The sequence below is a fragment of the Pseudorca crassidens genome, chromosome X (genome assembly GCF_039906515.1).
Source record: "Pseudorca crassidens isolate mPseCra1 chromosome X, mPseCra1.hap1, whole genome shotgun sequence".
NCBI classification, from domain to species: Eukaryota; Metazoa; Chordata; class Mammalia; order Artiodactyla; family Delphinidae; genus Pseudorca; species Pseudorca crassidens.
In genome coordinates this window covers 40,312,121-40,328,798 of record NC_090317.1, presented here as the reverse complement: position 1 = coordinate 40,328,798, position 16,678 = coordinate 40,312,121, and the positions used below count along the sequence as shown (strand labels likewise).

At 46.4% G+C, this 16,678-nt stretch overlaps 1 protein-coding gene across 1 annotated transcript in view; it reads right to left on the bottom strand.

Annotated features, from left to right (window-relative positions):
* Window positions 1–3,313: 3,313 nt before the first annotated feature.
* The window catches only part of LOC137216609 (uncharacterized), a 31,867-nt gene continuing 18,502 nt past the window's right edge, over window positions 3,314–16,678 (bottom strand). The window contains exons 5-8 of the mRNA XM_067722695.1: window positions 15,527–15,613; window positions 6,060–6,295; window positions 4,831–5,050; window positions 3,314–3,526 (exon numbers count right to left, since the gene is read on the bottom strand). Coding sequence (XP_067578796.1) covers window positions 3,514–3,526; window positions 4,831–5,050; window positions 6,060–6,295; window positions 15,527–15,613 — 556 coding nt within the window. The 3' untranslated portion in view covers window positions 3,314–3,513. The remainder of the gene's footprint in view (window positions 3,527–4,830; window positions 5,051–6,059; window positions 6,296–15,526; window positions 15,614–16,678) is intronic.

Here is a 16,678-nt window from a genome sequence, read left to right as displayed (position 1 = left end):
ATTCCTTATCTATAAACACACATAATTCATTGCTCAGACTTCTAAGAAATGTACATTTTATGCCTCAAAGCCGATCCTACTATATGATGTGATTCACGGGACTGGATAATACCACATTGCACAAAACACCATTGTCTGGGAATCCTGCCCTGTTAGACTTGTAAACGTGTTCTCATTTGTATTCCTTGGAGTTATAAGCATCTGAAACTAGGCGGCTTAGAGTAAAAGTGATTCTTCATCACTAACTTTAGTGTCATTAGCATATCCCTAACTGGGACAGAACACTGTTTCCAACTCCGGCACCCACCCTACCCCTCTGTTTTTCTCCCAATGGTCACCTCTCAGGTAGTGGAATAAAAGGAGAGTTTTTGGATCAAATCCTTTCAGAAGATGAGGCCATAACCAAGGAAAATATCAGAATACCCTAAGCTTTCCTGGACAAGGCAGAGAGGGACAAGACAGGTCTTTTTCTAGAAGAAGCACAAAGTTTTCAAGGCAGAAGGACTCACTGAAAACATATTTTATATATGAGGATACAGGAAAACCCACAAACACCCAGAGAAGCAGGAAATGCAGGATTTGTCCCTGATTGATTTAGGGACCGTCTGTCAGAGACTCAGAGAAGCCTGATATGTTAGAGCTACAGCAAACCCTCAGAGCAGCAAGCCTGAGCTTCCTCCCTCAACATGAGAGGCTTCAGGTGCATCCATGTGGATAACGTAGCCCACTTGTCCTGTTACCTGGATACGCAGCCTTCACCTCGTAGATACCTCTCAGCCCTGAGAGTATAACACTGACAGTGCCACTCAGCCCTCAGAAGCACAGACGCAGTGAAGAGGAACACACATGTCTCTTGGGGCTTGGGACATGGGGCCACCTGGGGAGTAAATTCAGGGCCCTAGGTAACTGGAGCTCGGTAAGGGCCAGGGACATGGACTCCGAGCATGCACCAAAACAGGCTTATCTCAAAAAGAGGTGTGCATGCGTTTGCCTAAAGTGAACCTCCCGGGACTTCCCTGGCAGTCCAGTGGTTAACACTCTGCTCCCAATGCAGGGGACACGGGTTCCAACCGTGTTTGGGAATCTAATACCCTGCATGCCACACGACGTGGCCAAAAAATAATAATAAATAAATAAAGTGAGCCTCTGAAAATTCTTCAGCCCAGGTAAAGGCCTTTAATATTAACTGTTAACTATAGTTAATACGCTAACTATATTAACACAGAAATACACACACACACTCCCTGCCGGCATGGCATGAACCATAAGGAACCAAACCAATTTGAAGACTTTCCAGGGACCCTACATGGATAAATTTCTACTTGGACTGTTCTTTCATTAAACAATGGTGACAAAAGGCCTTGTGCCTTTGTTGTTGTTGTTCTAGCCATGAGGAATACTCTGTGTTACTACATGATAACGCATTTTTAAATGTCAACACCAGTGACAGGGGAAAGGGTTGTGGATACCTTACACTCACTTCACTTTAACAGACCTTTATCAAGCATCTACGAAGAAGAAAACACAGTGCTTTAGGAGAGAGAAATCAATAAAAGCCTTTACGTTCCGAACAAGTCAGAAGCTCACACTTTAGGGAGCTGGGGAGATACACGCATAAATAAATAATGTTAATCTACTCTCCATACGTGAGAAACTAGCATAGAAAACAGAAAGCGGTATTGATGCTAACTAGCAAGCTCTCAAGCAGCCTTAACTGAATATAGAAATAAGGCCTTCTACCCTCAAACCCCTGGTCCTCCCCTTCTCTGATCCTCTGCTCTGCTCAAGTACCACTTCACATTTTTCCCTTAAAGAGGTTCCAGATACTAGGCCCATTTCCTCTTTTAATTTTCTTTAAATTAGGACATTTTTCAGATCTCGACAAAGGTCTGAAAATGCGACACCCATGCAACCATCAGCCGTCTTAAGAAACATAAGCTTACAAATAAAATTGAAACCCAGTGTACCTCTCCCCAACTGAATTCTCCGTCTTTTTCTATAGATTTAACCACTGTCTTAAATAAGTTTATTGGTCTCATACACACCTTTCTGCATACTACATATGTATGCATTACTCCTATGTATGCCTTTTACTACAAATAGATGTATCTATAATCAACCTAGTAATTTTGCATGTCTTTAAACTTCATATGTGCATGGTATCATAATGCTTTTATCATTTTAGAATTAGGTTTCTCCTTTACCAATTCGTCCCTTCCACTACTGAATCTTTGCCCCTTGTTATAAGCTGAATTGTGTCCCCGCAAAAGACATGTTGAGGTCTTGACCCCCGCAACCTGTAAATGTGACCTTATTTGGAAAGAGGGTATTTGCAGGTGTAATAAAGATCAGATGAGGTCATACTGGATTAGGGTGGGCCCTTAATCCAATATGACTGGTGTCCTTATAAGAAGAGAAAGAACACAGAAACAGAGACACAGGGGAAAACACTATGTAAAGATGAAGAAAGAGAGTGGAATCGTGCATATACAAGCCAAATGATGGCAAGGATTGACAGCAACCACCAGCAACTAGGAGAGAGGCATGGAACAGATCCTTCCTCCGAGCCTCCAGAAGGAACCAACCCTGCCGACACCTTGACCTCAGACTTCTGGCCTCCAGAACGGTGAGAGAATAAATTTCGGTTGTTTTAAGCCACCTGCTTTGTGGTAATTTGTTACGGTAACCCTAGAAAACTAACACATCCCTCCCGGAGGTCTTTGTGTCTCAGACTCCTGAGAATTCTAGTGTCTTCCTCAGTCCAGATCTTACCATCCTGTTCAGTTTACCTGCAATAGTACCAAGTCAGTGAATTAAGGCTGGTCCTACTGTGGGTGTAGTAAACGTTTCCCCCATTGCTCTAAAGCAGCAGTTCTGAAACTTTAGTGTGCTTCAGTAGCACTTGGAGGACTTGTAAAAACCTGATGGCTAGCAGCCTACCTTCAGAATATCCAATTCAGCAGGTCTAGAGCAGGGTCTGAGAATTTGCATTTCAAACACGTTCCCAGCAGACGCTGATGCTGCTGCTCCATGGCAGGCCACTAGCACCATCTGGTCTCCAGGCAAGCTAGGTCATCCATCAGTTTCTTTCAGTAACATATACTAGAGACTGGGCCACCATCTCTATTGCCACACAAGTTGTTTATAATCTAATATTTCAATTTATTTGAGGCTGCTATAAAAGAATGTCAAACAGGCTTACCAAATAGTTGAAAGGAATCCCTTTCAATGACAGTAAGGTGGGCCGAAATAAATAGAACCAAGATACACTGGAGTCTGTATTATTTAGGTAAAAAAAACCCAACTCTGCAGCTTATTCATGTCAAACAAGCTTTTATTTTCAATGTGAACAATACTGTCAAATTTATCTGTCAGAGGTAAGAATAAAGTCAGATGTCAGTTAATATCATTTTGGGATGTTGAATTTTGAAACAACATTTGTATTGTGGGCTAATGAAAACTAGAATATCCGTGAAGAACAAATTCATCTTTTCTTTCGCTGTCCACTTCTTTTTATGCCTTCCAACTGTAGGGTGGGAGAAGAGTCAATTAACAATTGTACACCAATAACATATACCAGGGACTTCCTAAATAGGAGTCAATACTATGAACATCTGTTGGCTCTCCAAGGAGAAAACAAAACGTTTTCTTCTTGTAACCCAGACCCTTGGTTGTCAGGGTGCACAGCATTTCATCACACCAACCTCATCTCTCTCTTGCCCACCACTATAAATGCTAGCTTTTGTTCTTGAAAGGCCACTCTGTGATTTAAATGTCTTTCCACCTTAAGAGCCTATGCTCCTTACACAAATCATAAATCCCTTATATTCCCAGACCTCTGGTTTCCGTAACTGTAAAGTGAGAAAGAGGCTGTTATCAAACATCCGCAGGTGTAAAAATTAAGAAAGGGAGAAAGAAAGAGTGTGATACTGCGAGAGAGAGAGAGAGATGAGAGAGAGAAAGGAAAAGATGAATGGGTAGAGGAAAGAGAAACTAAGACTGAATTACCAACTCAGTGATAGCCAATAATCTTACTATGGCTAATTTTCTTTTCTTTTGAATAAAAAATCTAAATTGAAGTAATATTTGTGAATTACTCATGAAATGCAGTCTTATTTGAAATTCTTAACTTTTTACCACTTTGTAAGCAGTCACCTTCTCAAAGGCATTGTTATTCCAAGAGACTCCATTTCTGTGGCCACATGATGAAGGTACAGCTAGAGCACAGCTTGGTCGCTTTAGCTGCTTCTCCTCGTGGCCACTCTCTAAAAATATAGGTCTCTATATTTTAGACCTCTAAAAAAATATAGGTCTCTATTTCCAGGTCTGATAAATTTCCCATCTGTAGTAGTCTTAAAGCTACAGGACAAACGACTTGTGGCTGTAAATGAAATACATTTCAGAACACACTGCCTTCTATACCATCTAGAATACAAGTACATTATTAACATTAAACTGTTCTTCCAAAACTAAATTTCATCAATTTTTTCTTATTTACTTTACAAAAATTATTAAAAACATGATAGATAGCTAGTGGGAAGCAGCTGCATAGCACAGGGAGATCAGCTCGGACCTCTGTGACCACCTAGAGTGGTGGGATAGGGAGGGTGGGAGGGAGATGCAAGAGGGAAGAGAAATGGGGATATAGGTATACTAGAGCTGACTCACTTTGTTATAAAGCAGAAACTAACACACCACTGTAAGGCAATTATACTCCAGTAAAGATGTTAAAAAGATAAACAAAAAGTAGATTAAGGATGTAAACAAAACAAAACATAAAGCTGTTAGTAACAGGTATATGTCAGGAATGCTTGCACTATTCAATAATACCTGTATTCTCCAGAGCTGCCCTCTGCTGAGACCATATCCAGCTTGGGTCCTTCTTCTGGTTTCTCATTTCCATCCTCTTCCTCTTCATCAGCATTTTCATACCGATGTTCACTCTCTTCTTTAGTGTTGAATGATACGGACTTTGGCATCACAAGGTGGTGGACAACATTTCCCGATTTAACATCAGCAGCAGAATCTAGTTCTCTGCCCTCGGGAGGATCTGGAGAAGACAAATATGTCAGAAAATAAATAAAGAAATGAAAAGAATAGCTGGCCCTGCTCCTACTGGTTGATACAACACTTCCATGGCCCTCACACTTCTGCTGCTTGACAGTTTTCACAACATTTTCCCCCTCTTTCCAGTAGATCTCACACACTGTGCTGCTGATTACTTCTGGCCCTTTGGAGAAGGGATCGAAATCATCTGATCCTGAGAGCATGTTTGTATGTTTCTGCCAGAACGTCACTGGAAAACGTTCACCCGATTTAAAGACAAATTCTACCGCGAAGCTCATTGATTCCTCAACCACTGAAAAGTGCCCCTGTGCCGTTTCATCATTTTCTCAGGTCATCCTACTGAGAATCTTTACGTTTTTAGAAGCCCGTCAGCCAAAAGTAAGGTATGCCATTTGTTTGCCCCTCGGGTGGTAGAAGGCAGCATACTTTTTCTCAAGATCCTAAAGGTCTTTAGAGAATTGGGCTTCAACTTGTGCATAACGTGCCTGACGGTTTTTGAGAGCTTTGACCCGCTGCCTAACCGCCAGAGGCCAGCGCTGAGCGCGGCCTGCCTTTGAGGCCGATGCCCCAGCAGGGGCTGCAAGGGCCTGAGGTCTGGGCCGCCCCTCGCCAGCTTCGGCCCCGTCGTCGGGTCCTCAGGCCCCAGCCTCCCAGGACTCGGAGTTATCAGCCAGGACCTCGCACAACCAGAACTCGGCCTCCACTGCTGCCGCCGCTGGTTCCTCTGCCTTCTGGGATGCCGCCCCCTCTGCAGGTTCCCGCGGCTCCCAGGGCGGGTTGCCCTCTGCCTGGCACTCGCCTTCCAGCATCTGGTCCCCTCTCTCTCCCGGCTCCCTGGGCTCCCAAGAGCAGCGCCTAACCACCGCGTGGCCGGCGTGCGGCCGGGCCAGGATACGGCCTTTATAACGAATACGGGATCTAGAAGGGAAGGGACCGAAACCGCGCGGTGGGGAACTCACAGATACCCGCGACCACTTCTGCGCCCTCCTCACCGTCCTCCTCCTCCTCTTTGTCCACATAATTCTCGTCCTCTTCCTTGTGTCTGTCTCCCTCCTCCACCTCTTCTTTCTTCTCCTCGTCCTCTTCAGCCTCCTCCGCCTCCTCCACTTCCTCCTCCTCCTCCTCTTCCTCTTCCTGCTCTTCTACCAGCTTTACACCCCAGTCCTCCTGGACTATGGGCTGGGCGCCCTGCTCTTCCCAAAGGGCTCGCACTACCGCCTGTAAATCCCTATGGGCGGCGACACTGCGACCCCTGCCACGCCATTCTGCCCGCACCGCTCCTCCTGGGACTGAACCAGGGATGCTGGCCATCCCACTGCCTGCTCTGTTCTGACCACCTGTGGCTGAGCCCCGCATTTCTGTGGCAGAGATGGCAGGAAAGATGCACCAGTCCGTGCCTCAACCAGAGAAGCGATCCGGCTGCTAGACCTAGTTGGCAAAAACGGCTGCTGCCGAGCTAAGCGTCGCTGCTGGCAGCAGAGCCTGCTGGGACGGGGCGGGTGAGGGGGGGCGGGGGTGGTAGGAGGCAGAGAAGATGGCGGCAGACAGCGGAACAGCCTGTGATGGTGGCCTTTGGAGGACTCGTGACAGGAAGGGTCGGGGGAAGGGGCCCGAGGAGCAGCCAACCATAAGTGTGCCTGGGAGGCCATTGGACAAGGCGGGAAAGAATCTGATAGGCAGTTGACGGGAGCCACAACTTCGAAGGGTCAACAGCGAACTGTTTCCCCCCCATCCCCCCCCCACCCCGCATAGGGAGCGCTAAACTCATTGGCTGAAAGGCGAGGATTGACATGCCTGCGATTCAATGAAGTTTCAAGACCCAGCTTCTAGCATTTGAGACCTTCCTCCCTTTCCTTCCAGGACCTTGGAGTCCCCAATTACCCTTTAAGTCCAAGCATATCCGATACTTTTAATTTTACCACTGCCAGCAAAACTAAAATGTCCCCATATAGAGGCACTCTGCTGCACAGGGTGAATTGTTCCCTGATTTCCATCTGGAGGTGGCTGGTGCCAATAGGGGCAGAGTCATTAAAAACTGTATAGTTAATATGTCAGCAATAGTAAAAAACCTACCAGTAGAGAGAGAAAAAAAGAATTTGGACATTTTAACAGGTTAGTGTTTGTGCATGTGAGGGTGTGAACATGTTAAGGATGAGTAGGCTGATGCACGTAAGTAAATGTATGAGTGACACCGTATACGTGAGGCATATTCGGGTGGGTGAGTGAATGCATAACCACGTTAAATTGAGTATATTTGTATTGGAATGAATGTGTGCATATGTCAGTCTATCTAGGAATGGGAGTAAGTCTGTGAGCACGTTCATATGAGTGAACGTGTAACTTGTGGATGTATGTGATCATGTCTGTGTGTAAGAGTGAATGGAGCCTGTTCACATGTCAGTGTGGTAATGTGTGTTTCTGTGTGTTCACGTGTATGAGTGAATTTGTAAGCATGTGCATGATGGTAGCATGTTCATCTGTGAGTGAATGTGTAACCGTGTTCATTTTTGTGAGCTTGTTAATGTGTGCATCTATTTCTGAGTCAATGCATGAGTGTATGTGTATGTGTGAATGTTGATCACATGCATGTACATGACTGTGTTAATGAGGGTACCTGTGAGTTTATGAGCAGGTTCACTGTGTGCATATGTGAACATGTTCATGTTTGTGTGCAAATGACTGTGTAAGTATATACATGTGATCATGTTCCCGTGTTTGAATGAATGTGGAAGCATATCAGGTATGTTCAGGAATGTGAGTGAATGCATGCTTTGTATTTGTCTTTTTGTACATTTGTGTCGGAGTAAATGTAAAAAATGTTTATGTCAGTAAATGCATGAGCATATATATATATATATATATATATATATATACACACACACACACACATATATATGGGGCATATTATTAAATGCAAGTTTAAGTGAATACAGGAACATGTGTGTATTAATGAATATGTAAACATACTGGTGTGTAGGGGCATGTTAATGTGTGTGTTCTTTTCTGTGAGTCAATGCGATTATGTTTGTGATTAAAAGTGCATTCATTTGTGTGGAAGTGATAATGTGAGCATGTCTATGTGCAACTGTGTGTGTGTGAGTGTATGTGAGTTTGAATGTGAGAGATTGTGTATGTGAATATGATCCTGTCTATATGTGAAAGTCTGATCGTGTCCATGTCTGTGCATGAGTGTTTTTGGGGTGTGCGTGAATGCTGTTTTTTAAATAAACATGAGAGCATGTGTGTTTATGAGCACGTAGCTGTGTGAATATGTGAACGTGTTCATGTGTGTGAACTTGTTCATGCATGAGTGATGTGTGTGTGTGTGCCTGTTATTTTTTAAATAAAGGTGAAAGCATGTCCATGTGTGAATGTGTGTGAGTGGCCGTAGGGAGTGTGTGTGAGTGTGCAGTCATGTCTGTATGTAAGTCCATGAGAATGTGTGTGTGTGTTTATGTGCGAATGTGAGTGAAAGTGGGAGTGTCCACTTGTTAGTGAAATAACGTGAGCACGTTTGTGTGTCTGGGAATGTTAATGTTTAGGTATGTTCATGTGTGGGTGAATGTCTGAGTATACTTGTGTGTTTGAGCATGAACATATGTAAATGAAAGTTTGAACACGTTTGTGTTTTGGGCATGTTAATGTGCAAGTGTGAAAGTTTTTGTGTGTGTTTAAATGAATTTGTGTATTCATTCATATCTAGGTGTGTGAGCATGTGCATGTAAGGGAGCATGTTCACATGTACTAATTAAGGTATGAAAAAGCTGGTGTGTGTGAAGGTATTGATGTATAATTATTTTTCCTGTGTGCAACTGAATGTGTAAGCAAGTTTACGTATGTGAGCACGATGTATAATTTTAAGTGAAGTTGTAAGTGTATGTGGGGTGTGTCTGTACATGCGAATTGATCTGTGAGCAAGTTCATGTGAGTGAATATGTCAATATGTTTGTTTGATCAAGTTAATGTCTGCTTGTGCTCATGAGTGTCTGAGCAGCTTTGTGTGTGTGATCGAATATAAGGATGTGCATTTATGTGAACATTTTCCTTTGTGTCAATAAGTGTGTAAGGTTTTCTGTGTTTGAGTATGTTAAAGTGAGAATATGTTCATTCAGTGAATGTGTGAATATGGGTATCTGTGGAATGAACATGTTAGTATATGTGTAATTGTACTGAAATGTGTGTTAATATGTGTACATTCATGAATGTGACTATGTGACTGTATTCATGTGTGGATTAACATATGAACATGTTCATGTGTGAGTAAATGGAGGAGCAGTTTTGTGTGTAAGAACATGTTCACGTTGGTGACAATGTTAACACCTTAGTTTGCATGACTGTGTGAGTGTCCCGTGATTGGACATGAGTGCATCTACGTGTGAGTGAATGTGTCAGCATGTTTGCGCATATACGCATGTTAATGTGAGTGTGCTCATTCGTGTGAAGGAATGTGAGAATGTGCTCCTATGGGTGACTGAATGCGTGAGTGTGTTCGTGTGGGAATGACTGTGAGTCGATAGGTGTATGTTCATGTGCAAGTGTGAATGAATGTATGATTTTATGTGTGTGAGACAGCATCAGTGTGATCATGTGTGTGAGTGGATGTGTGAGTATGAGTGTATGTGAGCATGTCTGTGTGTGAGTGACTGAGTTTGTGAGTGGATGTTATTGTGTCTGTCAGGGTGTGAGCACGTTCTTGTGTGTGACTGAGTTAATATGCATGTACATGTGAGCATGTTCATTTGTGTGAACGTGTGAACCTGTTCACGTGTGAGTGATCTGTGAGTGTGTATGCGTTTGAGCACATTTGTTTCAGTAGCTATGCAGGTACGTCCGTGTGCGAGCATGTTCACGTGTGAGTGAATGCGAGTATAGGAGTCTACGTGTGACTGCACCCGCATGTTCCTGTGTGAAAAATGGGTGAGCATGTCCACGTGTGTGAACATGTTGATGTGAAAATGTTAAGAGCATGTGTAACTATATTTGTGCGTGAATGGGTCAGCATGTGAGTGTTTGTGTAAGTGAATGTGTGAGAATGCTTATACGCATTACAGATTTAATGTGTAAGTGTGAGTGAATGTGTGAGCATGCGTTTGAGTGTGTTTCTTTTTTCTCAGAACCCCAGGTCCATATAGTGAACTGTAAGGCACTGTGCACAAAGAAGTTTTCATTTTCTATTGGCTCAAAGCTGTCTTTAACCAGCTCTACAGCTAGGCCATATTATTCTCTGTGTATTACATCACACTGCTGCTATAGAAACCTGTGTGACTCTTGTGATTCAACCTGCTGGCTTCCCTGAAGGATAACTGCCCAGAAGCTGAGCTGCAAAGACAGAAATGTGTTACTCCAAGCCTAATGCTTCAGAAAGCAAAGTTCTACTGGGAATAATTGTCTGAATGACAACTGAGAAGTAAATGGGTTTCTGTGTTAGGGCAAATCCCAGACTCCAGCATTTAGGGTTACTCTGAACAAGGCCCAGCAATGTGCTATGTAGGGACAGGGGTTCCTATAAACACAGTCCTTTATTACAACCTTTTGCACCCCTCACATGCCTTTAGAGAATGGAAGCTGTGTAAGACAGTTAACAAAACCCAGCAGGGCCGGGGAGCCAGGGACCCCACCAATCCCAGGGTCGTACTTCTCATTCTAGACCATTCAGTGCCACTCAGGCAATTCCATCCCTTTCGGTGGAATCCTGAGGACCCTAAAGGGCCAGCACAGAGCCCTGTCCAAGGGCTCCCAGCTAAAAGAGCAAACGGGAGCTGAAATGCAGTCCACATTCCCCTCATCAAGCCATGTGTCCTGGCACAGAAATGCAGCCCAGAAGAAGGGAAACTTGTTCTACTTATCTGCCCAGAGGGGCCGCCTTATGTGCTAGCAGTGATCAGTGTGCGAACTTAGCTAAAGTATCCATACATCTCTAACAGGAAAATTCAAAGTGTTACGGACTGGGCTTCCCTGGTGGTGCAGTGGTTACGAATCCGCCTGCCAATGCAGGGGACACGGGTTTGAGCCCTGGTCCGGGAAGGTCCCACATGCCGTGGAGCAACTAAGCCCGTGCGCCACAACTACTGAGCCTGTGATCTAGAGCCCGCGAGCCACAACGACTGAATCCGTGTGCCACAACTACCGGAGCCCATGCGCCTAGAGCCCGGGCTCCGCAACAAGAGAAGCCACTGCAGTGAGAAGCCCGCGCACCTCAATGGAGAGTAGCCCCCATTCGCCGCAACCGCAGACAGCCCACGCGCAGGAAACGAAGACCAAACACAGCCAAAAACTAAAATAAATTAAAAAAACAAGTGTTACGGACTGCATATTTGTGTACCTTCCAAAATCCATGTTGAAAGCCTAACAGTGTGATGGTATCTGGGAGGTAATTAGGCTCAGGTGAGGTCATGGGGGGGGCTCCCCATGATGGGATTAGTGCCCTTACAAGAAGAGGAAGAGATGCCAGAACTCTCTCTCTTTCCACAGTGTGAGCACACAGCCAGAAGGCAGTCATCAGCAAGCCAGGAAGAGCGCTCTCACCGGAAACCAAAATGCCCAGCACCTTGGTTTTGGACTTCCCAGCCTCCAGAAGGATAAGAAATAAATTTCTGTTGTTGCCACTCAGTCTATGGGATATTTGCTATAGTGGCCAGAACTAAGACAAGAAGCCTCCAGATAAGGTGCCTAAATCCCATCTTTGCAGTGATGACCTCAGCTCCATAACCTATCACTGTCCTCTCTGATGAGCTCAGGAAGGCAAGAAAAGTTGTGCAGGTAACCACTTCCCTTCCTCTTTGAACTTCACTGCTCCAACGTCTCTCTCTCCCTAGTGTCTATCACAGGTTCAGCGTTCAAAGGAAAGGCGAAGGGAGGAAGAATAAAAAATGTCTCATTTATTCCTTCACTGCACAATATGGGAGTGCCTGTGTCATAGGAGGTGCTGGGCTGGGCGACGCCCTCAGGCAGCTGCTTTTCACAACACTGTGGCTTCCAGTTCTCTTGCCCAGAGGGAAGCTGCTTTACTAGCTCTCCCCGGCTCCTCCTCCACCTCTTCTCACTGCCCTTTCCTTCTCGAGGGAAAATAAAGCTCCTCTTTGAACCTGAACAGGACAAAGTTCCCAAGGCTTCTGCTTGCGAACTTGTGGGGGAAGAGGAAGAACGGGTTAAACCCTGAGGCTCTCCTCCACCTCACACACAAAGAGAGGTTCGACTCAATCTAGTGGGAGGCCTCACAGGGAGATCTAGGGGTCCCTAAACTCTGAAGCCCTTGGCCCATTCTCCCCGAAGCCCTGCTTGAGAAGAGGAACAGGTGTGATGGCAGGTGACTCTCCCAGGGTAGGTGCCACCGCCTGGATCCTGCTTGCCGCTGATAACCTCACAGACCTGGGGATGGGCTCGGCTCAACTTGCCCGTGGAGCAGGCAATGGTTCGAATGGGTTTTGAGTGCTCTTGAGACTACCACTTATCTCTAGGCAGTGTTCTCCTTCCTGTCCTCACTGTTCTTTACCCTCATCCCTCATCCTCTCTGTCCTGACGTCTCTACTCAACTCTGTCCAGTGTCAGCTCTCATTCTCCTGCTGCCTCTTTCTTCCTTCAATTAAAGCAATTCAAAATGTAAGCCGGTATGTTCACTCCTTGATTGCTAGAGTCTCACTCTCTTCCAGAATCAAGTTGCAAATCTCTATCCAGGTGCTCTTTTCTCCCAGCGAGACACCCCCAGCAACTTTAACCTTGCTCCCGTGGTACCTATGGGCCCCTGGCAGATGCTCACCTTCCTCTTCTCCTGCCCCCCTGGGCTGAGCTTCCTTCCTCTCCAGAGCATGCTGCAGTTGCAGGCCAGGCAGGGAAGTTACCTCCTAGGACACACACCTTGCCCCAAAGTGTTCGGCTTTGTTCTCCGCTTCCCCCAGCCCTGCCACGCACTCCATTCAGAGAGCAACTACCCCACCTACTGTCCTCCCTGCTCCCCAAGTACACACACTCACACGCGTGCGTGCACACACGTGCACACACATACACACACACACGACATCCCCAGACTTAGCACCTGCGGTGCCCCCTTCTGTATAAAGAAAGTCTCAAGTTGTTCTTGCACTCCCCTCTTCATCGAATATTTGGCCAAATCTATCCAGGGACCTCGTTTGTCTCATATGTCCCAGGTTTGCATTCCAAAAAAGTAATGTAACCCACCCCCTCCCACCTTAGGCAGCAGGTGTAAACAGATCAGAGTCTGAAAGATGGTGATGAGGTGCCTCAGAGATAATGCAGATTCTCCACACCTGACAATCCCCAGAGCTTGGCCCTCGGCCCTGTTCCCTCCTTCTGGCCCTGGATGCCTGCTGAGATGCTATCTTGCTTAAAACAATGGGAGAATGTGCTTGGTGTTTTTAAATTGTGGTTGTTAAGTCTCTGCTGAGATATAGGAGAACATGGAAAGGAGGAAAGGAGGCAGCTACTCCCTGACACCGACCAGTGTTTGGGCCCACTGCCCCAAACGATATCATACAAGGGGCAGGGGCTGTGCTCTAACACCTGAATTCCCCTATACCCAGCCCTCTAGCCCTCGCTCTCCTCCCTAAGGTCCCCACCTAGAGCCACTGCTGTCCTTCTAACGTAAGGCTACTGAAGGAGCTTGCTTTCTGCCTTCTCCACCCCAGCCTCCCAGCCCCTAGGTACACACACACTCACCTTGGAACATGCGCGCTACACCTTATCCCCTCACACGCTGGAGGGAACAATGCAGCAAAGGGAAAGCAACAGTCAGGGGACCCACCTCCAAAGCTCAGGGCCCAGGGCAATGGCCTTGGTTTTCCAGGTAGCTCCCAGGGCAAATGGTGCCCTCACTGGTCCACCCCCAAGTGCCAAATCCTCACAGCCGTGTGCTCTCTAGGGTGGAGGCACCGCATATTCAGAAGGCTTGTATTCATTTCCACAAATATGAACTATGAGCGTTCATTAGCTCCTCAGAGTTGGTATCTAGTTCAACCTCCCATAGAACCTCTAATTAATGTACCCTTCCTTTTCTCTGTCACTGGCTTAGGGATCCTGGGTGTCCCCTGGGCCAAAGAATACTACTCCTGTTCTGTGGGCTTAGGGCAGGTTTCCTGTCACTTCAAGCTGTGTGGCCCAGGCTAGCTGCCCTTTCTAAGGGGAAGGCTAGGAGGGAATACAGAAAGAAACTGACTCATTGGCTTCGTGGTGGTTTCTATTTCTCTTTCTTTGCCAGTTCTCACCTCTGCTCTAGAAATCTGAATGCTAGGCTAAAGGGTTTGGGTTTTATTGGACAGCTGAAGTCATCAGATGTTCCTGACATAATCAGGCTTGATTTATAAAGACCATGCTGACTGCAGTGTGCTGAATGGATTAGAGGGACCAACACTAATATTAGGGCGACGAGAGGCTGGGAAGTTGTTGCAGAAATTCAGTAGGAAGATGCCCAAGGCCTGATCTGGGGGTGGCTCATGATCAACAGAGAGATAAGAAGAGACTTGGGATGTTTTCCGGAGGTAGAACCAATACAACCAACCTGGTGGGAGTTGAAGGCTTGCGGGACAGAGGGGCAAGCACCTGGGTCCCGGGTAGGTGACGTAGACTAGACAGAGATCACATGCTCAGTTTTGAAGAAACTCTATATGGTGAGTACCCAGGGTGCACAGAAGGTGTGCTCAACTGCCCTCCCCATAGAGCCTGACAGATGGAGCAGAAAATTCTACCTTGACCACCATAGCGCCCTCTGGCCTGCACACCCATTCTGTGGGTAGTGCTCCTCCACTCACACCAGGGAGTGTACTTCACGTGTGGGACCTTCTCAAGGGAGTGTGGAGAGAGCAGAAGGCCTCGTGCATGTGAAGCCAGAGAAGTGGGAGAAATTCCAGGGTCAGAGCAAAAGGCCTGGAGGTTGGGAGCCCAGGAGCACCCCGACTGCAGGTCTCTGCAAGTCAGGAAGGTGGGATCTCGAGAGGCAAAGCTGTAGAGCCTGGGAGAGGGCCACTGGTATGCTTACGTGGTGGGCTGCCTTCCTGTGTTTCAGCTCTCCTCAACAGAAAAACCTCAGGTGTCTACACATGAATTTACCTACAAAACAGGAACAGACTTACACACATAGAGAACAGACTTGGGGTTGCCAAGGCGGTGGGGGGCATGGTGTAGGGGAGGGAAGGATTGGGAGTTGGGGACTAGCACATGCAAACTGTTATATATACAATGGATAAACAACAAGGTGCTACTGTATAGAACAGGGAACTATATTCAATATCCTGTGATAAACCATCATGGAAAACAATATGAAAAAGGAGATATATATACACATACATATATATATATGTGTGTGTGTGTGTATATATATATATATATATATATGTATATATATATATATGAATCACTTTGCTGTGTGCCCAAAATTAACACAACACTGTAAATCAACTATACTTCACCAAAAAAACCAAAAAGCCCTCAACATCTATAAGCGGTTTACCTCCAATATGTGGAGTCAGATGGATACCATATCCCATCAGCATCCTGTCCAAAACCTTCTGGACCACTTTCATTTGCATAGTTTTTGCTGAAACAGAGAAGTCACTGGTCATCAGTAAAGGCCACATTGTTTCCCAGAGGACAAGCAGCAGAGAAGAGCGCAGCTGTCACCTTTCCAGGGCTTTCCCTTCTCCTGCACACATGTAGACATGTATAGTCGTATGGGTACACGTTCTCTCCCCCACCCCCTTCTCTCCCCACCCCCTTCTCTCCCCACCCCCTTCTCTCCCCACGGTGAGTCAGCCAGAAGCACACAGTGAGGCAGACTCCTCCTCCCCCGCCCCAGCTTTTATCCAGAGGATGGGGCACAAAGACTGGGTCCACGTTACCAAGCAGGATGAGGGGCTGCGGGAGTGGGGGCAGGCATTCTGGGAAGTGGAGAGGAGAGGAAGCAGGCAGGGGGCAGCCCTCAGAAAAATGCATTACCTCAACCCCCTAAAGAGCCCCAGTTTGTAATCAGCAATGGACACAGCTCTCCAGGTCGGTGGCTGTCCTTCCAGGGGCAGCTGACTGCCCCAGGAAAAGTACTCTTCCACCCTCAGTGCCCTCCTGAGCTGAGCTAACAAGTCTACGGCCTCTAGCACAAAGTCACATTTCCCCACCTGGGCATTTTCTTGTCATATCCATGTCAACCTTGCTCTTGTACACCTCTGATTTTAGAACTGGGCATATGGCTTGACACAGAGAGACAACCTTCTGGCCCTCGCCCAACAAAGTCATTTCACACTCTTAGGCCTCAAGGCTGTCTTCTCAAAGACATTCATTCTGGGAGCTGGCGTTTCTCTCACTAATCATGTATTTCCAGCCTGGAGGTGTCTTGGCTGAGTATACGCAAGTAGCCAGCCAGAGCCCTGCAGACAGCTGGGCTTTCCAAAGCTCTCTGATGTGCTCACCCAACACACCTGAGACCTTCAGCAGGGCTCTTTCCTCCCAGAGGGCATGGGAATGGGAACCAGGCCCTGAGCATCACTGTCATCCTAATGTACTCCCACACGTTGACCAAGGAACATCAGTTCCTGCAATGTGTGTGTGTGTTCACTATAAGTCCTACAAAGTCACCACAAGTAATGAATCAGTGACTACTAAACCACTG